The 27,784-nt window shown below is 47.9% G+C and overlaps 1 protein-coding gene and 1 long non-coding RNA gene across 5 annotated transcripts in view; one reads left to right on the forward strand and one right to left on the reverse strand.

Moving 5' to 3' along the window:
* Positions 1–2,966: 2,966 nt before the first annotated feature.
* HAUS5 (HAUS augmin like complex subunit 5) lies at positions 2,967–12,990 on the reverse strand. The gene is made up of 19 exons (XM_008712109.2): positions 12,847–12,990; positions 12,049–12,111; positions 11,924–11,956; positions 11,768–11,792; positions 11,047–11,152; positions 10,810–10,969; positions 9,631–9,706; positions 9,459–9,541; positions 8,874–8,931; positions 8,609–8,733; positions 8,347–8,410; positions 8,105–8,235; positions 7,718–7,880; positions 7,423–7,503; positions 7,176–7,321; positions 6,806–6,917; positions 6,601–6,733; positions 4,354–4,486; positions 2,967–4,190 (listed from the first exon to the last, which is right to left on the reverse strand). Exons 1-19 carry the CDS (start codon positions 12,942–12,944, stop codon positions 4,073–4,075), a joined length of 1,908 nt encoding a protein of 635 aa, XP_008710331.1. The 5' UTR covers positions 12,945–12,990; the 3' UTR covers positions 2,967–4,072.
* A 55-nt stretch (positions 12,991–13,045) lies between these two features.
* The window catches only part of LOC121103327, a 35,700-nt gene continuing 20,961 nt past the window's right edge, over positions 13,046–27,784 (forward strand). For 2 of the 4 annotated variants that reach the window (XR_005835489.1, XR_005835485.1), the window contains exons 1-2: positions 13,046–13,269; positions 13,388–13,527. This is a non-coding gene — a long non-coding RNA (uncharacterized LOC121103327). Of the gene's footprint in view, positions 13,270–13,387; positions 13,528–16,062; positions 16,871–27,236; positions 27,388–27,784 lie in introns of those variants that run through there. The other 2 variants (XR_005835487.1, XR_005835488.1) reach the window with 2 other exon arrangements.

A 27,784-nucleotide genomic window follows, 5' to 3' on the forward strand; every position in this document is an offset into this window, starting at 1 on the left:
TTTTTTTTTTTTTTTTTTTTAATCCTGTCAGAACTTTTACTGGCTGTCTTGGTTTCTTGAAGTTCTAGGTCTAAGTCAGCAGTAATGAATGCTTTGTTAAAATACTGGCTTTGGGGATGCCTGGGTGGCTAAGTTGGTTAAGTGTCTGCCTTGGGCTCTGGTCATGATCCTGAGGTTCTGGAATTAGTCCCACCTCTGCTCACTGCTCAGCAGGGAGCCTGCTTCTCCCTCTCCCTCTGCCCTATCCACTGCTTGTGCTCACTTGCTCTCTCTCAAATAAATAAATAAATAAATAAATAAATAAATAAATAAAACATTTTAAAAACCACTGGTTTTTATTTGCTTCTGTGCTACAGATGTGATAAGAAAATAGGTCGCTTTTTTAACAAAACATTATTATTAACTAGAGTCCATACTTTATTCAGATTTTCTTGGTGTCTAATCTCTTATGTTTGAGCATTCCATCCAGAACACATTGCATTTAGTTGTCTTGCTTCTTTAAGCTCTTCTTGCCAGTGACACTTTCTCACATTTACCTTGCTTTTCATGAGTTTGATAGTTTTCAGGAGTACTGGTCAGGTATCTTGTAGAATGTTCTTCATTTGGGATCTGATGTTTTGTGGGGGGTTTTGGGGGAGGGGGTTGGGGGGAGACCTCAGAGGTAAAGTGCAATTCTCATTATGTCATATCAAGGGTACATACTATCAACGTGACTTACCACTGTTGGTGTTAACTTTGATCTCCTGGCTAAGGTAGCCTTTGTCAGGTTTCTCCACTACAAAGTTACTTTTCTTTTTACTTCCTTTCCACGCGCTTTGGAAGGAAGTCACTATGCGCAGCCCACACTTAAGAGGTCTGGAGAGTTAAATTCCACCTCCTCGAGAATGGAGTATTTACATAAATTATATGTAATTCTTCTGCACAGAGGATATGTCTGTTCTTTTATTACATCATTTTTATCAGTATGGATTCATGGATATTTTATACTTTGGGTTATAATTCAATACTACTTTTGTTAGGCACCCTAGGCACCCTGAAAGTACTATTTTAACCTAACCTGGAATAATTCTTATCTAAATCAATGTGCTACCAACCTGATGTAATTAGGTTCATTTGTTTGTTTTCAATTTTTAAGAGTTTTTTTCTCTTTTTTAATGATGAAAAATTAGATGTTTCCACAGTGCAAAGTATGAAAGAGTGTATATTCATGGATGTTTGGCATCCATCGCTATCCCTTTTACCTTATTCTCTTCTCAACTGTCTCAAAGTTGCAGACATTATCCTTAATACTTCAACATGCATCCTCTAAGAATAGTCTCCCACCTAAACTCAATGCCATTATCCCAGCAAGACCTTTTTTTAAAAAAGATTTTATTTATTTGACACAGAGAGAGAGACAGCCAGTGAGAGAGGGAACACAAGCAGGGGGAGTGGGAGAGGAAGATGCAGGCTCCCAGTGGACGAGTCCGATGCAGGGCTCGATCCCAGAATGCTGGGATCATGCCCTGAGCGGAAGGCAGACGCTTAACGACTGAGCCGCCCAGGCGCCCTCCCCCCAGCAAGACTTTTAACAAAGACACAGTAATATTCTCTAACATACAAGTTTTCCACTCCCAATTTGCAAATTTCGTTGTCCCCAAAATGTACTTTTACTTAAAAAAAAATTCCATGGTTCAATCAAGACCCACCTTGCATTTGGTTGTCACATCTCTTTTAATCTAAAGTAGTCCCCACTTGAGCCCCATTGACTTTCTGAAGAATACAGTCTAGTTGTTTTGTACAAGGTCTCCCAACTTGTATTTCACCCAGTATGTTTTTGGGGTAGAATCCAAAAGTGGGATTGTTTAGGCAAACAGTAAATGCATATGTAGTTTTGCTGGAGATTATCCTATAGGTGTCCCACTTTGCATGTCCACTGATGGATTGAGTGTTGTTTTCCCACAGCCTTGTCGGCAGTGAGCTTCCAAGATTTTGGGTTTCCTTTTTTGCAGTCTGATAGGTGGAAAATGTATCAAAGTAGGGTTTTAATTTGCTTTTCTCTTATTATTTGAATTGGAGCATATTTTCTGAGAATTGTCCATTTACTTTGCCAACTTTTCTATGGACTTGGAATTTTTCTTTTCTACTTTGACATAGACACGTATGTGCACGAACACACCCCCCTTTATGGTATAAATTGCAAATCCCCCCCAATTTATCATTTCTTTTTATTTTGCTTTTTTGCCATGCAAAAGTTCTTAAAAAATTATTTATTTATTTATTTATTTATTTATTTATTTATTTATTTATTCATTTATTTCTTTAGAGTGTGTGCGAGCAGGGGAAGGGGCAGAGGGAGAGGGAGAAAGAGAATCCCCAACAGACTGCGCAGAGCAGGAGCCTGACTCGGGGATCGATCCTATGACCCTGAGATCATGACCTGAGTGGAAGCCAAGAGTCAGCCGCTCAACTGACTGAGCCACCCAGGCACCCTGCAAAAGTTTGTTTTTATGTTTTCATCAATCATTCCCCTATTGCATCTGGATTTTGAATCATATTTAGGAAAGTTTGCCCAACTTCTGGTTTATAGAGCACTTCACCTTCATGGAGCTCACATTCTGTTTGAAGGACAACAAAGGATAAATAAAGTAGAATACAAACTATGTTAGAAGATGTACTATGGAGAATAATTAAGCAGGGGGGGCAAGAACCTCCATGTTCAGTCTTGGCTAGGAGCCAAGATGAAGGGAGGAGGGGAACACTACGGTGGCACATAGGAAAGGAAATATGGTAAAGACACAAAGACGTCAAATCTCCCTCATTTGTAAACTTATTGCAACCCCAGTAAAACTCCCATCTGTGTTTGTATTTTTTCTGGAACCAGGCAGGTTGAGTATAAAGTTCATTTCATTTGGGAGAAAAAATTAGCAAGAAGAGACAGGGAAACCTTGAAAAATTAGAGCAAGACAGCAACTAGCCATTTCAGATACTAAAACAAGACAAAACCTTTATTATTAGAACACTGCGGGGATGGCATATGAGAGTCAGAAAGACAACAGACTTGGAGAGAATCCAGATACAGCCTGATTAATCATGGACATTTAGCGTATGAAGAGGAGGCATCTCAAATCACCTGAAGTTTTACTTTATATAGGTGGGTAAAGTTTTACTTTGTAAGTTGAAGAGTAATTCATGGTGAAATGCACAGACCTAAAGAGTATAGCTAGATGAGTTCTGACACCTACCCCTACTACCTTCAACATGTAATCTATTTCCAACTCTAGAAAGTTTCCCTGTCTCCTCCCTTGGCTGATCTCCGCTACCCACCTCTCCTTCAGAGGCAACCACTGCTCTGAGAATTTCAAGAAGTGCTACTGTGATATATGTAAAATAAGACAAAATTGGATCCATTTGGATAAATTCCAAATGACTTCAGAGGTTTAAATGTAAAAAAGAAAACTACATAAAAATTAGAAGACAAATCACATCCCCCACCCCAAACGCCCCCACCTCCTCAACCCTCACACCAGCATTTTGAGCTCAGGGCCACTGCTCTCGGTCTTGCCTCCTTCCCACCCCAGCCTCCCACAAGCCCTCCTCAGATGCCCACGTGCATCCCTCTCATTACCTTTACAGAGTGTGTGCAGCCTTCTATCTAAAGTCGCATCTCCTACAGCCTGCTTTATTTTTTCTCCAGAGCCGTTATCTTCCAACATACTACATATTTTGCTCACTTGTCAGGGGTCTGCTTCCCCATCCTAGAACAACTTCCTGAAAGCTGGGACTTTTGTCCATTTTGTTCCGTGCCAGATCCTCAGTGTTTAGAGAAAGTGCTCAATGACTTTTTGCTGAGGGTGAGAGTGATGAGGGGAGTTTTAGAGGGACCTAGGGTGGGGTCCAGAGTACCCCATTCTCTTGTCTTTGATGGGATGAAAGGACAGGTCCAAGGCAGTTGAGAGGAACAGAAACGCCTATGAGGGGGACAGCAAGTGTGGGTAGAGACAATGGGTTGACACATTCAGGCGATGCTCTCTTCCAAAGGTCTCATGGAGGGGTGAATATGAAGCTCTTGACTTCTGTTTGAGGCCCCTGTTCATCCGCACAGCTGCTGCAGGGCGCCTTGGGCCTGGACCCAGCGTAGCCGCCACTGGGGCAGGGACAGGCCCTGGCAGAACTCCTCGGACAGGGCAGCTTGGCCTGGCTGCTCCCACCTTGGGGAAGGGGATAGCATCACAGGAAGGCCTGGGCCTCTAGACACTCGACCTCCCCCCCAACACCATGGCCTCCTTGTCATGAGCCCCCCCCCCCACCCCGCCGAGTTCTGCCCGTTCCCCCAGCTCAGCACCTTACCCCACCATCATATGCCCCTCTCACCAGTCCTCCACAACCCCCTGTAGCTTGGGGATTCGCTCCAGCGCTTGTTTCAGCAGGTTCTCCAGCTGCTTCAGAGCCTGCCCCAGATTGTCTTTCTGCTCCTTTTCTTGGGATGCCCAGATCTGCAGCAGCTCTGCAGGTGAGAAACCCGGGAGGCAGTGTTGAGTCCTCTGGCTCCCTGGTGCCTCACAGTCAATGGGTTCCCAAGTCTCCAGTCACCTAGTCATGACCTCAGCATCTCTCCCAAACCTCTCCCTCCTCCCAGGTCCTCATCTCAGGGGCAAGCCCACCATCCTCCAGGCCTCATCTTGGATACCGTCCTCCCTCCTCGACAGACCATCAATCTCCTTGGCCCATCCCTCACCTTCTTCCCTCCTTCCCTATTTACCCCCCAACCTCCTTCCTAGGCTCCAAGCCTCAGCCTCCCACTTTGGTTCATCCTCTATACAGCAGACAGAGTGATCTTCCTAAAGCATAAACCTGATCCTTTCCCTCTCCTGTGTGGAACTCTCCAAGGCTCGCCAGTACCCCCGAGACAGAGTCTGAGCTCCCCAGCCTAGTACTTGAAGGTTTGCACTAGGTGGCCTCTGCTTAGTACCAAAACCTCGCCTGTTCCTCTGGGTCCACTCGAGACACCACCTTTCTTCCTGGAATCCCTTCCCAGTGTTCCCCACCCCAAGGCTTCCTCCTCAGACTGCTACAGCCCTTCACTCCAGCAGTGTTTCCCCCTGGAGACGTGACTGGGTCCAGTCCCTCTCCATAGGTCCAAAAGAGGTCCATCTCAGAGCAAGTACAGATCAGCAGTGCAGTCAGGGCCCCTGGGCCTGAATCCTGGCTCCACTCCATCCTTGCCTCTGACCTCAGGCGTGACACTTGCCCTTTCTTCAGCCACTCCTGTGGTCAGGTGTAAAAGTGGGGCAGGGGGCAGACTGGGGCATGCTGGAGTGGGACCTACAAGGCTTGTTGACAGGTTGAAGGTGGGGGGGGTGGTTAGGGTGCTGGGAGGAATTAAGGATGACTCCTGGGTGGCTAGCCTCAGTAAGGAGAGTAGGATCATTTACTGAGGGAAGGAAACAAGGCAGAAGAAAAACAAAACTGCTTTTCAGCACAGAGAGAACTATGTTCTGTTACAGACATGCCAAAGCCCAAGACGTCCATGAGGCAGGATGATGCTGTGCCGTGTCTTGGGCTGTTCCCACACATAGCTCCTGCTCACTGGAGAGGGGTAGGCAGGAGCCCCAAACTCAGAGGTCTGAAAACGGTCTCTTCCTGCTTTGCTGATGGCACCCAAGTCATTTCTCATTAATACACCTCTTCTACCTATTTATCCTTTGATTCTGTGCTCTCTGCTTCTACCACTGGGATCCCTGGGAATGGGCATCTCTGGCCTCTCTCCCCATTGAGCTCTCAGGGCCAGTAGCTGGCAGGTACCTAGCAAGTGCTTCCTGAGGGAATCTAGCAGTGAACAACTTTTCTGAGTTCCAGTTTCTTCATTTGTAACTTGGGTCTTAATAATCCTTACCCTCAGGACGCCTGGGTGGCACAGTCGGTTAAGCATCTGACTCTTGATTTTAGCTCAGGGTGTGATCTCAGGGTTGTTAAGATTGAGCCCCACATCAGCCTCTGTACTGGGCATGGAGCCTGCTTAAGATTCTTTCTCTCCCCTCTCTTTTTGCCCCTACCCCCTCCTCCCTGTCTCAAAAAACCTCCCCAAAACAAAACACCCTACCCTCATCATAAGGACTGAAAGAGACTGCACATGTGCAGACGAAATGATCACAATCACACCAGAGGCACATACTGCTTACTGAGTGCTGTGTATTGTTCAGTGCCCTGTTTGGATAACCGGACTGAGTCTTCCCAGCAACTTTGTAAGGTACTATCATTATGCTTACTCCACTGAGGAGGAAACTGAGGCACTGGGAGATCGCACAGCAGGGAAGAGGTAGGGCTGAGAGGAGTTTAACTCCACAGCCTAGCTTTTAACTATTCGCATATCCTATCGAATGGCGATACGTGAGTACTTGGCAATTTGATGGGCAGGATCACCTAGTTAGGAGTACAGACACGTGTCAGACTGCCTGGATTTAAATTCATCTGCTGTGCAGATGAAACCAGTGAACATGCTTAAAGCACTCAGTGCACAGCAGGCACTGTGTCAGTAATGGGTGTCTGGGATTTCTTCTGGAGGCTGGCGGCCCTGGGAATGGGCAGGGATGCTGGTTGTGAAGGCAGGGCAGGCCTTACCCTGGGTGGATGGTCCTGGTGGCAGGCTGGTCTTCATGTGAAGCAGATCCCAGCACCGGAGACTCCGCTGGTCCTGGAGGAACAGAAGGTCCTGGCGAAGAGAGGCGGCCTTTGGGAGGAGCAGTTCCGGAGCCTGGAGGGAGGGGGAAGAACAGTCACTCGGGCAGGAGGGTGGGAAGACAGGTCCTAGGGGACAGGCACTCACCTTCCCTGCAGGCAGCCCCAGCGTGTGGCTCAGCACTATGAGGCCGGAGCCCCTCGGGGACGCAGGATGCAGCTGGTGGATGGATGGCAGGACTGTGGGCAGGGGCTGCAATCTGGGGGGAAAGTCCAGGTTGGGAGGGGTACTCGGAGGGAAGCTTGAATTCCAGAGGTTCTGGGGACTGAGAGGTGCTTCAGGAGGCCCAGGAACTTGGAGGTGGGTCTGGGGACTAGGATTCCAGGGTGGGACTGAGACTTGAGGATGAGGTCTGGCAGCTTGGGAACACTGGAGGCCTGCCATTATATTTTTGGCGTGGAATCAGGGAGCGATAGTGACCCATGGGAGGGGACTTGGGGGGTGGCCCCAGTCTTACCCTCCAGGGCTGTGCCGAAGCAGGGTGCCCAACAGAAGGTAGGGTAGATGCCGGGCTTCCTCCTCCAGACAGTGAAGCAGCTCCTGGCTCTGTGGTGCCACCGCCTCAGATGTGGGGACCACTTTTCGCTGAACCAGAGCCAGCACCTGTGGGGAAGGAAAGGGATGGGAGAAGCAGCCTGGAGTCACTGGGCCCCATCTCTACGAGCCCCAGCCCTACCCAGACCTTTCCCCAACTCCCACCTCACCTCTGCAGGGCTCCGGCACAGACGCGTCTTGCTGGCTGAGTTGCCCTTGATGAGCAGGCGGACCTGTTCCTGTGTCTCCTCCTGGGCAACCACGAGGCCACCAAGATGGGCTGCTTTCACTTTCCACCTCCCAGCCTCTGGCCCTGCCATCCCCTTTGCACAGGTCCTGCTTCCTCTTGGGACAATCACCCTGGGCCTCTCCCCACCACCAGAGGCCCAGTTTTGGATCCTAAGGCTCCCAGCCTCTCTGGCCCTCCATCGGGCACTGCCACTTCCCCCAAGGCCGGCCTCTCACCACCAGCTGGCGCCAGTGCAGGATCCGCTGCTGTTTGGCCTGAAGCTCCTGCAGCAGAAGCTGCCGCCGCCCAGCCACCTCCTCCAGCTCCTGGCTCTGGGCACGCAGGGCCTTGAGCTCTGCCCACAGGCCACGGCCCCGGAGCCCTAGCATCAGGGCCTGCCTGAGACACAGCAGAGAAGAGCCAGGGAGAGGAAGACGACTAAGACTCCTAGCGGAGGAGGGAGATCAGATCTGTAAGGATGCACAAGGAGCCACAAACACAGGGAGACAAACCAGGAGAGCAGGGAGGCAGAGCTGGGAGCCACAGGGGCAGAAAAAGTCTAGTATTCTGAGACCTCTGGGAAAGAGATGGCCTAGAGGCCTCTGCTGAGGGAGCCCCCTCACCTCTCACTGGATCCCAGGGCACATCTCTCCACCTCCTCCATCAGGCCTTGGAGGCGCCGGGTCAGGATTTGACGCTCCTTCAGAAGGGGGCCCCGCTGGGCAACCAGCACACCCACGGCCCGCCAGCCCTCCTGGGGCAGGGGTACAAAGTCAGGGTGGGCATGATCCCTGGGGGTGAGGGGACCAAGGGGGCCTTGGGATGGGAAGGGGATGGAGCCCTGGGAAGGATGCCCGGGGGTCACCTGCATGAGATGCACCATGGACGGCAGGGCCTGGCTGGAGTCTGACTGGTCTGGTGCCTGGGACCTGGGAGTGGGGTAAAACCGCTGACGGAGGAACCCTCCCCCTTGCCTGGGCTCTTGGGGGTGGCCAATGTCAGCCCACCTGCCAGACTGGTCACTGGGTTTCAGTTCCACCCCCATCAGCAGGTGCCTGGTCCTGAGTCTGTTCCCGCTTACCCATCCACCCACCCTGCCCCGCCCTTAGGAGCACTCCTCTCCACACCTGGCGATCTCCATATCTCGGAGCCCATCCGAACCGCACAGGGACCGAATCTCTGCCTCCCGCTCTGCAGCCAGGTGCTCCAAGGAGGCCAGGATGTGGCCGGGAGGGTGGTTTGTCAGCAGTGTCTGGTGGGGGGAAGGGTGAAGTAGGGCCAGATGGGGGCAGGGCTATGAGCCGGGATCCATGGTGATGAGGTAGGATCAAGAGTTAGGTCCTGGCACCCTGAGGTTTGTTCATGGGGCAGAAAGTATGGCCCCCCCCTCACCTCCACTGAGGTAAGCCACTGCTGGTAGGAAGCTCCAAAGTGGTCATCTCGAGGGGTTCTGTGGGGTTGTGGAAGGAGACAGAGAATATTACAAGACACATCAACTCTCCCTCTACTGATCACCACTACCTTATAAGGTGGGGGGCTATCACTATCCCCATTTTAAGGATGAGGAAACCAAGTCCATCTATGCCTGCTAGACTTGAGTTCCCTGCTTATACCAACTAGCTGGCCTTAGAGCCTTTCACATGTGCTATTTATCTAGAATACTGTCTTAACCTTTCACCCTGGCTAAACCTCCTCACCAGAGAACCTGTCCTCCCTGACTCCTCAGGTGAGGAAGGAGTCTCCTCTTGGTCCCTGGAGTCTCTCAGGCTTCCCCACCCCCAACAGCCCTAACCATCCAGATTGCCACTGTCTGTGATGGATTTGTTTCTTCCTTGTCCCAGCCTGGGAGCCCTGTCAGGGCAAGGCCTGGGGCTGACACAGTCCAGAGGCTGAGTGTCTGAGGAATTAACAGACAAGTAACTTCCCCCCAAAAGCCCAGGTTCTTGGCAGGCTCTATGGAGCCTGGATGACACTCACGGGACGTTGCCTCCCTTGGCCTGAGGAATTAGGAGTTTCTGTAAGAACTGGGTCCGGAGGGTGCAGGCTGTTCGGACATCACCCTGGGAAGAAGAGGATAGGGCATGAGGGGAACCCAGGGGTCCACCTGACCTGACTCCCCACTCCTTTCCCCAAGGCCCAGGACTCTTACCAAGACCATAGGCTCCAGGCCCAGGCCCAGGGCTGATGATGTCAAGGGTCCAAAGGTTATATCTACTTTGGCCTTCCTAGAGAGAGAAGTAGAGTTGGGATAGGAGTCCCTGGGAAAAGGGAGCTAGAAGAGATGACTGTGTCTCCTCCTGCTACAAGGCTAGTCACTGAGCATGGATCTCAGGGGCCACCTCTAAAATCAGGCCACTGACATTTCCTGGCTATATTAGTTTCCTCACTGGCCTCTGCTCTTGCCTTCTGCAGTCTGTTTTCCATCTAGTAGTCAATGATTCTGTTAAAACCTCAGACAGATCATGTCACCTTGCTGCCCAAAACCCTCGAAAACAATGTGATGTTTTCCCATCACACTCAGAACAGTAACAATGGGTATTAGAAACTCTTTTAAGCACTCTGCATGATTTAACTCACTTAGTTATCATACCTACCCCATAAAGTAGGTTTAATATTATCCGCATTCCACAGAGCTTATAAACCGAGGCACAAAGAAGCTAAGTAGTTTGTCCAAGGTCACAGAGCTGTAAGTGGCCAGGCTAAGGCATGAAGCCAGTCTCTGAGTAAAATTCCGACGTCTCCATGGCACTCTCTCCACCTCTCTGACCTCACCTCCTTGTGCCCTCCCTTTTGCCTGTGTAACTGAAGCTGAACTGGCTTCCTGGCTGTTCTTCCTATATGCCAAACTCTGCACCTCTGCTCTTGCTGTCCCTCTCCATGGAGATTCCTCCCCCAACTCAGATGTTACTTCCTCAGCAAGGCCTTCTCTGACCATCTTTCCTGGAGTAGCATCTCCCTCGCCCTTACTATCACACCACCTTTTTATCATAGCGCTTTTCTCTCCCTGCAATTATAGAGTCTGCTTCCTAGTTTATCATCTGGCTTCTCTGCATCAGAGTATAAGCTCCATGAGGGCAGAGACTTGCCCCTTATTTACTGTTCTTTCCCCAGAACATTCCCTAGATATACATTGGCACCATTTTAAGCACCAGAAATATAAGTGGCTGAGATGAGAAAACTTTCTGACCTCACGGACTTTAAATCCTAAGGAGTGGAGCTCAGAATTCTGGAACCCAAGAAGCAGTCAGGGTAGAGAACGGATGTCTCTAAGGAAAATGTCTGCCTGCCCCGCCTGGTGAAGGCTGGTCCCTGGGCACCTGAGGCCCACCTCTCTATGTCCTGCAGACGCCTCAGCTGATTCTGCAGCCGCTGCACGGGATCTTGCAGCCCACGCTGCTGTCTTCGCATGGCCCCAGCTTGGGCCCGGAGGAGGAGAGCACGACGCTGGGTGTCTTGCATGCTCTGCAGGGCTTGCTCCAGGGCCATGTCTGTAGGAGAAACACGTGGCTATCAGCATTTCCCCCACCTCCACTCTGTTGCTTATCTTTCCAGCCCCATAGGTCACCCTGAGCCTCGGTCTCTTGCTCCATCAGCTCCAGGCTCTGGTCTAACTCCTGGATCTCTGCCCGCAGGCGAGCAACAGTGGCTTCCAGCTCCAGCTTCCGACGGGCCTGGTGGGATCGGGTGCAGAGTCAGATGCATGGCCTGGCTGGGGCTTGGCCTGGCCTGACTGCTCTTTGTGGGGCATTGTTCTCCTTGTCTGCACAGGTAGGCGGCAGAGGGCTTATTGTAAGCAGTTTCTGTGTCTGATCTCTAGGTCTAGAAGAACACCAGGGTACCATCTGGCCTCCTCCTTCCTCCTGGGATTGCGTCCCCTATCCTCCTACCCTGTTTCCTGTCTCTGCACTGATGATACCACATCCCTGCCCCAGTTCTCACCTCCCCACTGAGCCCAACATTTAGGGGTCCCGAGGTCTTCTGGAAGCCTCCCCTAGACGTCACTGGGGCCCCTTGCACACAATAGGTCCTACACTGGCCTCCGTATATCTCCCAAACCAGTCCCTTCTCCCATCTCCCCTCATCAGCTTGGATGCCTCATATCCATGTTCACTAAACATTCAGCTCATGCCTCTCTCCCTTGGACTGTAAGCCCCATGAGTGTGGGGATCAGGGCTGTCTTGTGATCCAGTGTCCCTAGCATCCCATAACACAAGGCTGGGCCTAGAGCAGAAATCTACAAGTCCTCTTTTTGGATGAAAGAAAATCTTATAACACATGCTTCTCACCTCTGGACTGTCCTGGTGGCCATACCTGAGGAAATGAAGCCAGAGTTAGGGGATGACAAGGACTTCCAGGGGAGACAGGAGGTGTGAGGCTGTGGGTGAAAAACAGCTGGATGGGACTAGGGGAAATAGGAAGGAACAGCTTTTAGAACCAGTTACCAGAGTAGGTTTCCCCGGATCTTCTGGACACTCCTACAGCGGAGAGGCAGAAGGAAGAGGTGTTACTGTGGGGCTTGCCTGTGTCCCCTCCCCTGTCACAGCCTCCCTCATGAGGCCAGTCTCACCTCTGGCTGTGCACGTGCCGCAAGACATAGGCCCAGATGTCGGCCCCCTGGCCCAGACACAGTCTGTGGGGAGAGCAGGTAAAGGTATGCCTCGGGCACCACACAGGGTGGATCATCCTTATTCCCAGGGTGGTTGTGGTGGGTAAAGTCTTTACAAGGGAATTCTCACTTCTGGGGGGAAAGAGGGTTCATACTTTTGGGATGAGATATTCCCTCCTGGGGAGTTCTCAGTCTGAGTCGTGGACTTTTCACTGGGTGTGGGATTATTCTCATTTCCTGGTGGGGCGATTACTTTCTCCTGGGAGAGGGCTATCTCTAGTCACTTCCAGAGGAGGTGGTGGGGAGTATACTGCCAGGAAGTGCTCTCATTACCAGATGTGGGTCATCACTCCTATAGATTCAGTCTCCAATGGGATGGTCTTTGGCGACTCTTCACTGGTTGGGGTGGGGGTGGGTGGTAGCGTGTTGCATGGACAGTCTCACTCCAAAGATCTTACTTGCACACAGGAAGGGGGCTTCATTAACTCTGGGAGGATCCTCACTGGTGCCTCTGCTCTCACTCTGGGTGGTCTCACGGGGTAGGCGGTGGGAGTGTGTGGGAGGGTCATGGCCAGGGGTTCTTCACTCAACCCAGGATCCTCTTCCTGAATATACTCCTGGGTGTGTGTGGGGGGGCGTCCTTAAGGGTTATTCTCACTGAGGGAGAGGAAGGCGGGTCTTCAGTAAGGGGTGGGGCTCTCATCCCCAGAGACTATCTCCAGGGTTGGGAGTGCTCACTCTCAGAGCGTCCCTCCTCACCTGCGCAGCGTCGACTCCGGGGCTCGGGCTGCGACGGGCGCCCCCATCTCTTCCGTCGCCCAGCAACCCAGTTCCCGCGCTTCCTGCATTACCTCCATGACAGCGCCGCGGTAGCGCCTTCCCGCTCCCTCTTCAAGTATGGCGCCCGCCTCTGATGTCACGAGCGCGCCGGCAGTGACGCCGTCGGTTGCCCGGCGGACTGGGGCTGAGCGGCTCCCTCAGCGCGGCGCAGCCGTCCAGTTCCTCCAGCTCCTTCGGCTTGGGTCGCTTGGAGCGAAGATGATAGGGGTGTGGAGAAACGGTGGGGCCCGTTCGCTTTCCGCGCCCTCCCACTCACCACCAAGTGTCCCCTAAAAGGCAAAAGGTCCCAAATGCCTCCCTTGATTTTCTTGACAAAGTGGGACTTTCATCCTAGGAGGCCAGGTACGGAGATGCCAGACTTACTGCTCTTTGATTTCAGAAACAGGGTGTTTCAGGTCTGAGTGAGGGATAGGGGGCCGATAGCATGACCCTGATATCTCCCCGGCATGCATTCTTCCAGGTTTCGTTCGTCTTTACGATTCCATAACATTCGCGAGCCGACCCTGCCCCGGGAACACCGCGGTGGATGAGACAGCCCCAGTCTCCATGCTACGGAGCTCAGGTTCAGTGGGGGACTTAGACGCGCATCACCGTCACCAGGTAGGGATGGTAGAAAATAAGCAGCAGGAGTGGGTCAGTTTGGGACACAGGGAATGTGAGAGGTCTGCGGGCTGCCCCAGAAAGCACTGGGTACTGGGCCTGGAGTTCTGGAGAGCCCACTCAGCCTCAGACAGGGCCCTGAGAAATAGCAACATTCTCATGGATCTTTCACTGAACATGCTTGTCTAGGTCACCACTCTGTGGTGACTCACCTAACTCTCTAAGTAGTTACTCAATAAACAAATGAGGGGAGAGGAGGTGGGATGAGAATAAAGCTGGGGACTGAGGCAAGGGGGTGGAGCAGGATGAGGTATGGGGGTCAAGGGCAATGGTGGACCATATAGGGCTGTGGAGCACAGAGGAGACAACTTAGTGGGTAGGTCAGGAGATTGATTGGCTGTAGAGGGCGGGGCATCCAGGGTAAGAGCCAGAGGTCTGGGCTGGGGATTAGATGGAGCCGACCTTGAAATGCCGGTGTGAGAGAAGGGACAACTTTGGGGGAGATGCTGATAATCCAAGGGTTGGGTGAGTCTCTGGCACAGGGACAAAGGGACCATGGGATCACCATTAAGATAGCAAATTTGGGGGAGAAGCTGAGTCCAGCTTCAAGTGTTTATAAGGGCTGAGAAGCAGCAGAGGGTGCCAGGGGCTGATGTAATCCAGGTGGGCTTCCTGGAAGAACGAGCAGCTGCTACTGTGAGTGCCTAATTCTCAAAAGGTGCTATTTCGCTCAAACATTGTCACCCTTCTGCCTTTTGTGGGGTGTTTTGCTATTAAAAAACAAAATCAATTAGACAGCATGTCTGCCATTGGTCTATGAGCCTTTCAAGGGGCTTTAAAAAGGACTGGCTGTTAAGAGAATGAAAAGACAAATCACAGACTGGCAGAAATATTTGCAAAACACATACCTGATGATTGACTTGTATCTAAAATAGACAAAGAACTCTTAAAACCCAACCATAAGAAAACAAAAAGTCTTCTTAAAAATGGACAAAAGTTATGAACAGATATCTCACTGAAGATGTACAGATGGCAAATAAACATGAAAATTTGCTAACCATCATATCATTAGGGAATTGCAAATTAAAACAAAAATGGGATACCTCTACACACCTATTAGAATGTCTGAAATAAAAAAAAATGACACCAAATCCTCTTGAGGATGTGGAACAACGGTAACTCTCCTTCACTGCTGGTGGGAAAGCAAAATGATACAGCCACTTTGGAAGACAATCTGAAAAGGCAATGGACTCTATGATCACAAATATATGGCATTCTAGAAAAGGCCAAGCTATAGAGACCACTAAAAAGATCAGTGGTGGCCAGGGGATCATGGGGGGGGGGTGGAAGGGATGGAAAGGTGAAACTATTTTGTGTGATACTGTAATGGTGGATACATCACATTATGAATTCATAAAAAGCCATAGAACTATACAACACAGAGTGAGCCTTAATGTAAAGTATGGATTCTAGTTAGTAATAATGTTTCACTATTGGTCATCAATTGTGACAAAGGTACCACACTCCTGCAAGACGGTAATAATAGGGGAAAATGTGGGTGGAGGGACAGGAAGTATATGGGAATTTTCTTTACTTTTTGTGTAACTTTCTGTAAGCATAAAGCTACTCACGAAAAATAAAGTCTATTAAAAAATAATTGGTTGAAAGTTGAAATATTGAATGAAACATCTATAACCATAACCTAATGATAACAGATGTACCTTGACTGAAGCTATAACATAAAAGGATTCTCTATGGAAGAAAGGCTAAAGGTTTTGGAAAAAAAGCTAAAGCCAAATAAGAGACAGCTATTACCAGTTTCACCTCCAACTCTAAAATAATTAAAAAAAAAAAAAAAAGCCACCCAGAGGTTATTAGACACATGCATTCCAGGTGCCTCTGCTTGAGAGCAGAACTGCTCCTGTTACCATCTCCCCAGCAGCCACTGACAGATCTCACCACTGTCCTCCAGTCTGTGTGCTGGGGCTTTGTCATGTATCAGCCTGACCAGGCTGAACGAACTGTATCTTAGAATTACCTTCTCCGAATGCTTTCAATTAGGACGAGCCAATAGAGATTCTTGGGCAGGATTTGGAGGGCAGCAGTGAAGCAGCTGCCATTTCGTAGGTCACACAGGTTGTGGCTAGCTGGCTGCTGGCTCATCAGGCTTGCATAGGGCAGCAGCCAGGCCAGCAATTGTTTCACCTTTTCCTGGATCTTCCTCTCAACTTCTCCAGCTCCTGGGCCAGTTGTGTGTTTAGGTCCATGATGAAGGATGCCAGCTTCTGTGGACGCTCATATCACCAAAGGCAGAGGCCAGCTTGTACCAGCTTGTCTTAGCTTCTCCCCCACTTTACACCTGTCTTCCCTTCCTAACTGCCTGCCCCATGCACTTCGAGTGCCAGCATCAGACACTAAGACCACAATATTAGGGACTGCTTCATAACTCCAACCGATAAGGTTAAACTCCAGTTTATCTATTCTATCTATCTATCTATCTATCTATCTATCTATCTATCTATCTATCTCCCCCAGTGGTTCAGCCTCTCAGATGGAACCCCTATGCACTCTAAGCAGAGACTCTTGGTGTCTGTGGAGTTATTGTTACCTCAAGCTGCTGTTTATGGAGGAAGTTGCGTGGCTTTCCTCTTCCTCTCCTACATAAGAAGAGGATGTTTTCTTCTCCATTCCCCAAAGGCTGATGCAAAAAGGTGAGATTGGCATCTTACAGAAAGAAGAAATAGAAGTCATATTTGTACCCCCACCATGTTCAGTCTGTTAAATATACAAATGACAAAATGATTATCATCCCCAAACTGAGATGGTTAACCTGTGTTCTTCGCCTGATCCCTCTTGGACAAAATTCAAGTTCTCACATTAATGCCTGTAATCCGCTGCTTACAAGGTGTTCAAGGACCAGCATCCTCCAGGAGCTTATTGGAAGCGCAAAATCCCTTGCCCCTCCACTCCTGGATTTACTGAATCAAAACATGCATTTTGACCAAATTGGTCAGTGATTTGTATGCATATTAAAGCTTAAGAAGTGCCATCTACAGGATAATACTTTGAGGGGGATAAAACCTTTATTAGTATTAATATCCAGAGATGGATTCTTATCATTGGCTTCTTAGATACACAGTTTTAAAATTTGTGATGACTATGTGGCACATTTTAGACCATCCTGTCTCTAATTTCCTCATAACAATTGGCCTTTTTATGACCATGTCAACTGAAACATCAACTGGGCCAGCTGAGAGACCCAGAAGGTGAGTCTTAGAAGGTGAAGAGCTGGAAAGTTTTGGCAGAAGTTATTAAGGATACCTCAACACCCAAAGCAACAACTCTGTACCAAGTGTGTCCACACATACTGAGGAAAAGTAGGCAATACACACAGGAGTGATTTACAGCAACATGAGTTTGGTGGTTTCTTTCAGGGATGGAGGGAGGGAAGGAGGAACAGAGAAGAAGGAGGAAGGGTTTAATTTGTACCTACCACATTTTATTTAGAAAAAGAAGAAATCTGGTGCATGTTTACATCTATGAAATGGGGGCATGTGGGGGTCTGTTAGACTTGTTTCTGCACAGTCTGTACATTTGAAACCTTTATCTAAATTAAGAAATTAAAAGTTAAAAAAAAGTGGGGGGAACATTCTGGGTCTTCTATGGGTGGTGGATCAGAGGAGACAGGCCAGGGCAGGGAACTGGGGCAGGTTATGACAGAGTTGAGGCTTAGCAGGGGGCTGGTGGGAGAGGTGATCATCAGGCTGAGTGGGGGACTCTTACCCCTAGGTTAAGCCCTTTCCAGAGAGGAAAGCAGTGTTCTCATTGGGACATTACCTGTCAAGGCTCCCTTCCTCCCACCTCTGAGATTTTCTTCCTGCTGTGCCCCTTCTTCATTATCTTCAACGGCTACCTCCTCCTCTTATCTCAGAACTGCCCTCCTATGCAAGCCTTCTCTAACCATCCCCTCCCCGCCCCCTGCCGAGAGCAGGCCCCTAGGTTGATTGGATTAACTTCTCTGGATTCTCACAGGTAAGCCTCTTTCTGATGACAAATGCCCCAAAACCCAAGGTAGTGTTTTTTCTCCCAAACAAGAAATATCTTGGCTCACGTGATTTAGAAAGTGTCCTGGTTTCTTCTGGTTCAGGTGAGGTATGATCCAGCAGCTCAAACACTGGAAGGCAGTTATTATGAGCAAAGGCTCTGCAGTCTGACTCACTGGGTTTGGATCCTCATTCCATCACTCAGGCTAAATGATCTAGGGCAAGTCTCTCAATCTCTGCAGCCTCAGTTTCCTCATTTATGAATTAGGGACAATAATAACGTCTGTCTTTAGTGTTGTTGTAGGGTTTAAATGGGACAACATGCATAAGCTCCTTGAACAGTGCCTGCACACAGTTGATTGCTCAGTGACTGTGATGATGGTGATGATGGTGATGTCACTGGGGACCCAGTTTCTGGCTCCCCTTTCTAGCGCTTGCTTCTTGTAGTCCCCCTCCCCCTTCCCCTCCCCCCCCTCCTCCTCCTTCTTCTTCCTTCATCCTAGCAGTTCCAGGCTCCTCTACCTGGTTGTAGAATGACTTACTCTGCACCATTTGAAGGGGAGAAAGATGTGGTTTTAGGGGGTAACGTGGAAGAGGTGGGCTGCTTCTCTTTACCAAAAGCTCCAGAAACCATTTATCCAAGTCTCATTTGCTCAGGAAGGGTCACATGCCCACTCTGAACCAGACTGTAGCCTGAACATGCCTCCCAAACCTTAGAATGACCACTACACTGTACCTCTCCAGACTTGTTTCTCTCCCACTTCCCCAGATCACACAAGGGGGCTCTGTGATTCCAGCTCCTGAGGCCAAAATTCCCTCTTTCTCTTACACCTATATCACGCTTCAGCAATTCCTGTTTACCTTTAAAGTTCATCAAGGCTTTTCCCTTTCTTCTTTCCCACTCCAGCCTAATGTACCATCCCCTCCCATCTGGAAAATCACAGAAGTCTCCCTGCTGTCACATGTTCACCATAGTCTGCTCCCTTCCAGAGTCCCAGGGAGCCTATTAACACCTGAGTCAGCACATGTCGCTTATCTGTTCAATGTCTGTGCATGTCACTCAGAGTAAAGCATGCTCGCTTTGATCTTGCCTTTGTTACCTCCCTGATTTCATCTCTAAACATTCCCTACCTTACTTTGCTTCAGCTATACTGGCCTCCTTACTATATCGCAAAAATATCAGATGGGGGGGCTCCTGGGTAGCTCAGTCGTTGGGCGTCTGCCTTCGGCTTGGGGCGTGATCCCGGAGTCCTGGGATCGAGCCCCACATCGGGCTCCTCCACTGGAAGCCTGCTTCTTCCTCTCCCACTCCCTCTGCTTGTGTTACCTCTCTCGGTGGCTGTCTCTCTCTCTCTGTCAAATAAATAAATAAAATCTTAAAAAAAATATCAGATGGGCTCCTCCCTCCAGGCCTTTGTACTAGCAGTTTCATCTCCCTGAGATCTCACCCCAGATACATGTCTGGTTTCCTCTCTAAAGTCCTGCAAGCCTTTGCTAAAAAGTTAGATCCTAATTGGGGCATTACCTTCCTCTCTATTTAAAACTATAGCCCCTCATCCATCCTCATTACTTCTGATCACCTTTTTCATGCCTTTTTCCCCCACAGTACTCATTTTAATACTTTTCCTACTTAAGTTTATCATCTTTCACACACCACCAGAATGGTACTGCAGGAGATACCCAATAAAACTTGGCTGAAGGAAAGAATAAATGAAAGAACAACACACAGTCCCCTCTGGTGGTGAGCCTATCTTCTCCACTGAACTGCAGATGTCCTGAGGACAGAGATGGGATCTATGTGGGTCACTGTTGTGTCTCCAGCATCACGCAGTGCAGAGCCAGGCATGGAGGGGGTTGGAGTCCTAAAGAGGCATATGTCTGCAAAAGATTCCTGAGCAATCTGTCGGATGGAAGGTAAAGAATGAGTGTTGGATTTCCTCTTCAAGAGAGCTGGAAAGCACCTGCAAGAGTTCTTGCAGGGAGGAGGAGAGAACCCCACCTGCTTTGGAGAGTGGGAGATGTGTGACATTACTCACTGCCATGTAAGTCTCCTTTTTGTTCTTTGAATCTCCAAGCTCATTCCAGCTTTAAGTCTTTGTGACTGCCATTCCCACTCTGGGAACACTGTTCTCACAGTTCTTGGAGCTGCTCTCAGACTTGGGCTTCCATGTCTCAGCTCAAAGAACATCTTAGAAAGGCTCCTTCCTTCCTTCCTTCCTTCCTTCCTTCCTTCCTTCCTTCCTTCCTTCCTTCCTTCCTTCCTTCCTTCCTTCCTTCCTTCCTCCCTTCCTCCCTTCCTTCCTTCCTTCAAGAGAGCATGCGAGGAGGAGCAGAGGGAGAGGGAGAAGCAGGCTCCCCACTGAGCAGGGAGCCCAATGTGGGGCTCTATCCCAGGAAGCTGGGATCATGACCTGAGCTGAAGGCAGACACACTCAACAGGCTGAGCCACCCAGACACTCCTTAGAAAGGCTTTCTGTGGCAAAGCCAGCTAGGTGTCTATAGGCTACTCAGTCTGAGACTACATTTTCCAGAAGCCCCTGCAACCAGTTGAGGCCATGAGACTAGTCCATCCAATGGACTGAGAATAAGAGATGTATATCGCTTAGGACCAAAGCTTTACTTAAAAAATTCCCCCCTGGCTTACTGAAGTATAATTGACAAAAAATGTAAGCTATTTAAAGTGTATAACATGGTTATTTGATATATGTATACATTGTGAAATTATTACCACAATCAAGTTAATTAATACATCCATTACCTCACATAGTTACCCGTTTTCCTCTTTTTTTGGTGAAAGTATGTAAGATATGCTCTCTTAGAAAATTTTAAGTATATGATACAGTATAGTCACCATGTTATATATTAGATCCTAATATCTTACTCATCTTATAACTGAGTGTTTGTATCCTTTTAAAAGCCTGTTCCCATTTCTCCCAGCCCCAGGCAACCATCATTCTACTTTCTGTTTCTGTGAATTTGGCTTTTTTAGATTTCATATATAAGTGATACCACACAGTATTTGTCTCTGACTTATCTCCCTAGCATAATGGCCTCAAGGTATTGTTGCAAATGGCAGGATTTCATATTTCTCATGGTTTAATAATATTTCTTTATATATATACCAAATCCTCTCTATCCCTTCATCCATTGGTGCACACTTGGGTTGTTTCCATATCTTGGGTATTGTGAATAATGCTGCAGTAATTATGAGAATACAGATGTCTCTGAGACAGTGATGTTTTTTTCCTTTGGATATATTCACAGAGGCAGGATTGCCAGATCATGTGGTAGTTCTGCTTTTAGTTTTTTGAGGAACCCCCATATTATATTTCATAGTGGCTGTACCAATTTACATTCCCATCCAAGAGTGTATAAAGATTCACTTTTGTGCTGAGGATTTTAGGAAGCAAGTGGAGGTTCTGTAGTCTCTCATCTTCTGGAGTCCTTCAGGGGACTCCAAGCATTTTAGGAGATGGTGGAATCACCAAGTAGGAGGAGCCTGGATCCCTCACTAAGTATGTGGGCAACCAGAAATGCCCACTTTGGGAGGTTCTGTGAAAGTGAAAGAAACAATTTTGTGAGCTACAGGAATGGTGGGGTTTATTTGTTACAGCCACTAGCATGACTCTAAACAGTATACTTCTAGACCTTATTGTCTGCTAGCTCAGTGTACCTCAAACTGTTTGTGATTGTGGAGTAGAACTCATTTTTTGGTATCTCCAATCTGTCATGTACTGATTCTTTTGGTCTATATCCTGTCTAACAAGACAAGTCTATTGATTATATTCTTGGATGTCATGGCCATGTCAACCTTCTGTGAACTTCGAAGTGCTTATTAGCAATTTCTGCACTTCTCTTGTTGCGGACCATTAACAGTAGTGGACCAGTAGTGGTACTGCTTTAGCTTATTACCCTGTTTTATTTCTCTCCTTATCATTTACCACTCCCTGTAATTATCTTGTTTATTCGGAGGTCTATTTGTTTATGGTATTCTTCCCAGTAGAATGTAAGCTCCTTCGGAAAGGAGTCGTACTTATCTTGCTCTGTTGAGTTTCCAGCTCCTAGTACAGTGCCTCGTACATCGTATGTGCTCAGAAATTCTGTGTTGAATAATGAATAAATGACAACCTTTGGTGGTGAGGGGGGAGAAGAGGCAACCATACCTGTAGTGGAAGTTCTCTACAATTGTTACTTGACCTGAATTCCTATCAGTTCACTGACAACTGCTTGACTCTCTGGCTTTCTGGTAGACCATAAGTACCCAAGATTAGGTCTGGCCTATTAAAACCCTCCTAAGTTTCCCCTACTAGAGATTAGACCACACTGGACTGTCACTGCCTGGTGATACGTCTGTCTTCACCTGGTTTATAAGTCCTGACGGGGGTGTGATTGAATCTGAAGTGGGAACTGCTATATCCCCAGCATCATAGCACAGCCAAGACCCTTGTATGAATAGATTTATGGCATGAATGCATGATGTGAACAGGAGGGGAGACTTCCCTGAGGAAATAGGGCCTTACCCTGCCTCCACAGCCCCTATTTCCTGTCAGGGTCCCAGGGTCGATCTTGAACTCTGGTCCAGTGGACTGTCCAACTGGCCCCTTTCTTGCCCAATCAACTACCTCAAGATGCTGGCTCAGGCTGTCAACACTTAGCAGTCCAGACATTTAGAAAAGGTGTCCCATTTGGCCCAAATGGATACTTAGAGCCAAAGTAAGTAACACTGTTGTATATATTTGGTAGTTTGCTGAAAAGGAGGTTAACGAGCAAGTAAGTCCATCATGAGGAAAATCAAGATGGTGAGTATGATGAGGCTTCCCAAAACAATCCCCAAGACTGCAATGTAGTAGACTTGGTAGGAGGTCTCAGCTGCCAAGGCTCGGTTATTCCACCTGTTGCTGTGCCTTGTCTGATTAGAGGGGAGAGGCCAGGACAGGAATAGTTGGGCTTCAGTGGGTTATTGTAATGGGTGAGCTATGGGACTGTAAGGACCCAGGGTGGGGACTTGAACCCACAGGAGGGACAAAAGAAAAAATTTGAGTCAAGGTCAAGGCCAGGATGAAAAGGGAGTCAAGGAGGAGAGGACTGGCGTGACACAGATTCCCACCTGGAGAGAGAAGATCAAGGCTACAATGCCTATGGGAAAACACAGGAGGAAGGCGCAAATCGACAGGCACATGTAGTCTTTGGGGGGCTTGTCCCGCAAAATTTCGAACGCCTGTGGGCAGGGAGTGGGTCATGGCTCAGTATGGCTTTTGGACTGTGCTGTCCCCTCTGACTCCTTTTCATGATAACTTGGCTCCTATAAATTCTCTGTTGACCTCCTTTGAAACTCATACCAATTCCAGCTCCTACCATGTCCCCTCTAACCTGTCATTATTCCCTCGCATACCTCCTCTGCCCTAGATCTCCCAGCCCCTTCCACCCCCATGCTCTGTAATCCCTGCCTGTTGCCAGTTACCCTTTCCCTGTCTCCTGTAACCTCCTCTCTGTCTTCTAGATCTGCCTTGCAGGTCCCTACAGCATGTCTCACTTGGCCCCTAACACCACCCCCACAAAATCCCTTGCTGACTCTCATGACTCTCATTGGCCTCCCTGGAACCGCAACTGAACCACTATCACACTTTGTTCCTATAACACCCTCGTGGTCCCCGAAAGCAGCCTTTTTGCCCCTATAGAACGCCTACTAAGAAGACCTTACTCAACCCTTGAACACTCTCGCTTTCCATCTACAAAACCTTGTTTCCTCGTAAAGCTCTCACTCTATAAAACTGTGCATGTCTACGGTACCTCTCTCCTTATCTCATTTGTAATATCCCTCAATTTGTCCCCATGAAGCTGTCATAGTCCTGTTATGAGCCTTACTGTTCAGCCATAAACTTCTCCCTTCCCCTCCCCCCCCCCCCGGCTTCTCTGTTGGCTCCTCTAAGACCTCCTTCAAACAACTGTAAATTCTAAGCCCTCTCCATGTCCCCTCGTAGCCTCTTCATTGTCCCCTTATAAAGGCCTGCCCTTTTTCCCTCTACCACCTTCTCCCTACCTCTGAACCCAGCGTCCTGACCCTCTGAACTCCTCCTTCCTGCACTCACAGCAGCCTCCCTGTTCTGCTAAATCCATGTTCTCTCTGAATATTTCTCTTCTTATAACACCCTCTCTGCCTCCTCCTGAGACCCTTCTTGCCCACTCATTCTGCCGCTACTCACGCTCTCTTCCGCCCACCCTGTGCCCCCCAAATTCCCTCCCTGCCCCTTCAAACACCCCCATTAGGGCATCTCGGTCTGGGTACAAGGAGCCTCTCCCTCATTCCAACCTGCCAGGGGTTACCGTGGAAACCACGCAGGCCCCGCCTCCTATCCTGTCTTTCTATTACTATTGGCTGATTGAGGTTGCATGTGATAGGGTGGGGGAATCCAATACTCATATGGCTGCTGATTGGTCTGAAGGAGTTCAAGCTCTTCCTACTCTCTCAGGTGATTGGTCAGTTCTGGGAGTTGTTTTTATTAGTGTAGTTTCGAAGATCACTTACATGTTTTGGATACAAGTCCTTTCTCAGATATGTGATTCCCAAGTGTTTTCTCCGGGTCTGTAGGTTGTCTTTTTAATTTTCTAAAAGTGTCATATGCAGAGCAAAGTTTTTAATTTGTATTAAACCCAAATTACGATTTTTTTCTTTTATGGACGTGCTTTTGTTGTCATGTCTAAGAATTTCTCTCCGCTTAATCCAGTGTCAGGAAGATTTTCTCCTATGTTTTCTTCTAAATGTGTGATAGATTTACATTTTACATGTAAATCTATGATCCATATTGAGTTCATTATTGTATAAGAGGTGAGGTTTTCTTTTTGCTTTTTTAAAAAAGATTTTATTTACTTGAGAGCGAGAGAGCAAGCGAGAGGGAGGGGGAGAGAGAATCTGAAGCCCACTCTGCACTGAGCAGAGAGCCTGAGGTGGGGCCAAATCCCACAACTGTGAGAACATGACCTGAGCCGAAACCAAGAGTCTGATGATTAACGGACTCAGCCACTCAAGCAACTGGAGGTGAGGTTTTAGACGAGACGGTGATGATGATTTTCATTTTTTTTCCAATTAATTAAAACCATTAAAAACCCCTAGGGGTGACTGGGTAGCTCAGTCAGTGGAGCATATGACTCTTGATCTCAGGGTTGTAAGTTCGAGCCCCATGTTGGATGTAGAGATTACTTAAAAATAATTTAAAAAGGGGCGCCTGGGTGGCTCAGTCGTTAAGCGTCTGCCTTTGGCTCAGGGCGTGATCACAGAGTCCTGGGATCGAGCCCTGCATCAGGCTCCTCTGCTGGGAGCCTGCTTCTTCCTCTCCCACTCCCCCTGCTTGTGTTCCCTCTCTCGCTGGCTGTCTCTCTGTCTAATAAATAAATAAAATCTTTAAAAAAATATTAAATACTTCAGGATAAATCTGACAGAAGGCATGCAAGATTTGTACATTGAAAACTACAAAACATTGCAAAGAGATTTTAAAGAAGGCTTAAGTAAATGGAGAGAGGTACCATGTTCACAGATTGGAAGACACAAAATATTGTTAAGATGTCAATTCTCAAATTGATTTATAGAGTCAATGTAGTCCCAATACAGGCTTTTTCTTTTAAAAGAAATTTACAGGCTTATCCATAAATTCAGATGGAAATAAAAAAGAACTAGAATAGTCAAAACAACTTTGAAAAGGAAGCGATGGGAGAACTCATACTCTTTCACTTCAAGGACTGTTATAAGGCAGAAATTAAGACGGTGTGGTATTAGCTTCAAGAAGGACAAATAGATCAGTGGAAAAGGGTAGCCTATTCTTAGTTCAGAGATAGATCTTAACGTATGTGGATATTTGAGGTTTCTAAAATGTACAAAGGCAATAAAGTGGAGAAGGCTAGTGTTTTCAACAAATGTCCTGAGAATAATCGGCTATCCATATGCAGAAGAATACACTTAGACACATACCTTGTACCCAGTAAAAATGACCTCAACATGGATCCTAGGTCTAAAGTAAACCCACAACCATAAAACTTCTAGAAGAGAACATAAGAGAAAACTTGAGTTAAGCAAAGATTTCTGAGATTCAACAACAAAAGCATGATCTATTTAAAAAAAAAAGGCAAAATTCGCCTCATCAAAGTTAAAACTTCTGTTCTTCAGAAGACACTGTTAAGGGGCTCCTGGGTGGTACAGTCATTAAGTGTCCAACTCTTGGTTTTGGCTCAGGTTGTGATCTCAGGGTCATGAGATTGAGCCCCATCTTGGGCTCCACACTCAGCACGGAGTCTGCTTGAGATTCTCTCTCCCTCTCCTTTTACCCCTCCCATTTGTGGTCTGTCTCTCAAATAAGTAAATAAATATTTTTAAAAAGACACTGTTAAGAGAATTAAAAGACAAGCTGTAAACTGGAAAATATGATAGAGGACTTGATTCCAAAATAGATCACGAACTCGCAAAACTCAATAATAAAACAAACCAATAAAAATGGGCAAAAGAATTGAATAAAAACTTTACCAAATAGGTATATAAATGGTAGATAAGTCCTTGAAAAGGTACTCACTGTCATTAGCCATTAGGGAAATGCATATTAAAATCACAATGAAACACCACTACATACCTACATTCTAATTATGGCTAAAATTAAAAAGTAATCATACCAGGTGTTGGCAAAGATTTGGGGCAGTTGGAACTCTCATACTTGGCTAATAGGAATGTAAAACGGTACAACCACTTTGGAAAAACACTTCGGCAGTTTCATCAAAGTTAAACATAACATCTACCATATGATTCAGCCATCCCACTCCTAGGTATTTATCTAAAAGGAATGAAAGCATACAAAAACTTGTATATGAACGTTCACAGCAGCCGTGTGTGTGTGTGTGTGTGTGTGTGTGTGTGTGTGTGTGTGTGTAACTTCCTGGAAGTGTCCTCAAAGACAGGTCCACTTTCCCTTCCTCTATCTCACTGCCTTGGATGCACATGTGATGGCTTTAGCAGCCATTTTGGGCTTTGTAGATGAGTGCCCCAGATTAAGGAACAGGAGCAGATGGATGGAAGGAGCCCTACCTTGACATTTTGAGAGGCGTTCAGGCCAGTCCTAACCACCGAACTGCAGACTTCTGTGTGAGAGGGAAATGCCCTCTACCTTGTTGGCCATGTATGTGTGGTTCCCACCTTGCCCCCTGCTCTGTTACTTGCTGCTGAACCTCACCCTAATTAATTGTTCCCCTCACTGTTCTTCTGGTGTATGAGTCTGGTCATTAGTGTTGACCTTAAAAGAAAAAAGCCACCTATTTTACCAGAAAATGAGTTTATTCAGGAAGAGAAGGGGAACTGCAATTCAGAACAAGCAAACTATGGCGAATCTTAGGCCTGTCCTGAGAACAGGGGCTTACTTTCATAAGAGAAAGGGGGAAGCTGGGAAGGGCTGTTTCCCTGAGTTCCCACTGGCTGGGCTGCTGGGCATCCTAGGAGCAAGTCTCCCTCCTGCTGGGATATGTAAAGCAAGCTTCTTCGTGTTGGGGAATGAATATTTACTTCTTATGGCAACTGGTAGTGGGTGACAGCCTTCTCTTTAGGGCTTCCCGACTCCATTTAAAATAAGGTTTCTTTTATTTATTTTTACATCAGCATCATTTTATTTTATTTTTTTAAATTTTATTTGTCAGAGAGAGAGTACACAAGCAGGGGGAGCAGTAGGCAGAGGGAGAAGCAGGCTCCCCGTGAGCAAGGAGGCTGATACGGGACTCTGGGATCAACCTGAGCCGAAGGCAGACACCTAACCAACTGAGCCACTCAGCGCCCCTTCACATCAACATCGTAAGTTGTGCGGTGGTTAACAATCAAAATCAGTCAAAAGCCCTTGCAGTTCTGAAGTCTCGGGTATTTGCTCTGAATTGTTGGGAAAGCGCCGCACTGCCTGCCCTTGCTGCCACAAGAGGTGCTCCGTGTCCTGCCCAGGCATATTGGGGCAGGTGCAAAGCTGGCTGTGCTGAGGAGGTGTTGGGCATTGTAATGGAGAGGGAAGAAATGAGCAAGAGGCTTTACCACCTTTGCTCTGGGGGAGGGGGCAGCTGTGCCTGTCACGTTGCAATAAAGCTTTTTAAGGACAAGCACTTTCGTGGTACTTCACTGGAGGCTCTGTGAACTCATCTCATCCTTGCAGCACTTCCTGCGGGTTCTGTCATTGCACAGGTGAGAAATCTGAGGTAAAGAA

Source organism: Ursus maritimus, unplaced genomic scaffold, assembly GCF_017311325.1.
Source record: "Ursus maritimus isolate PB19 unplaced genomic scaffold, ASM1731132v1 scaffold_19, whole genome shotgun sequence".
Taxonomy (NCBI): domain Eukaryota; kingdom Metazoa; phylum Chordata; class Mammalia; order Carnivora; family Ursidae; genus Ursus; species Ursus maritimus.

What these genes read in the sequence shown, in the direction of transcription:
- HAUS5 (XM_008712109.2), bottom strand. Translation starts at nt 12,944, where the DNA reads ATGGAGGTAATGCAGGAAGCGCGGGAACTGGGTTGCTGGGCGACGGAA. An exon ending in GCCAAGGGAGGCAACGTCCC is followed by an intron (nt 8,932 to 9,458) that starts GTGAGTGTCATC and finishes ACAACCCCACAG; the next exon opens with AACCCCTCGAGATGACCACT. An exon ending in CCATGGTGCATCTCATGCAG is followed by an intron (nt 8,236 to 8,346) that starts GTGACCCCCGGG and finishes CCCCTGCCCCAG; the next exon opens with GAGGGCTGGCGGGCCGTGGG.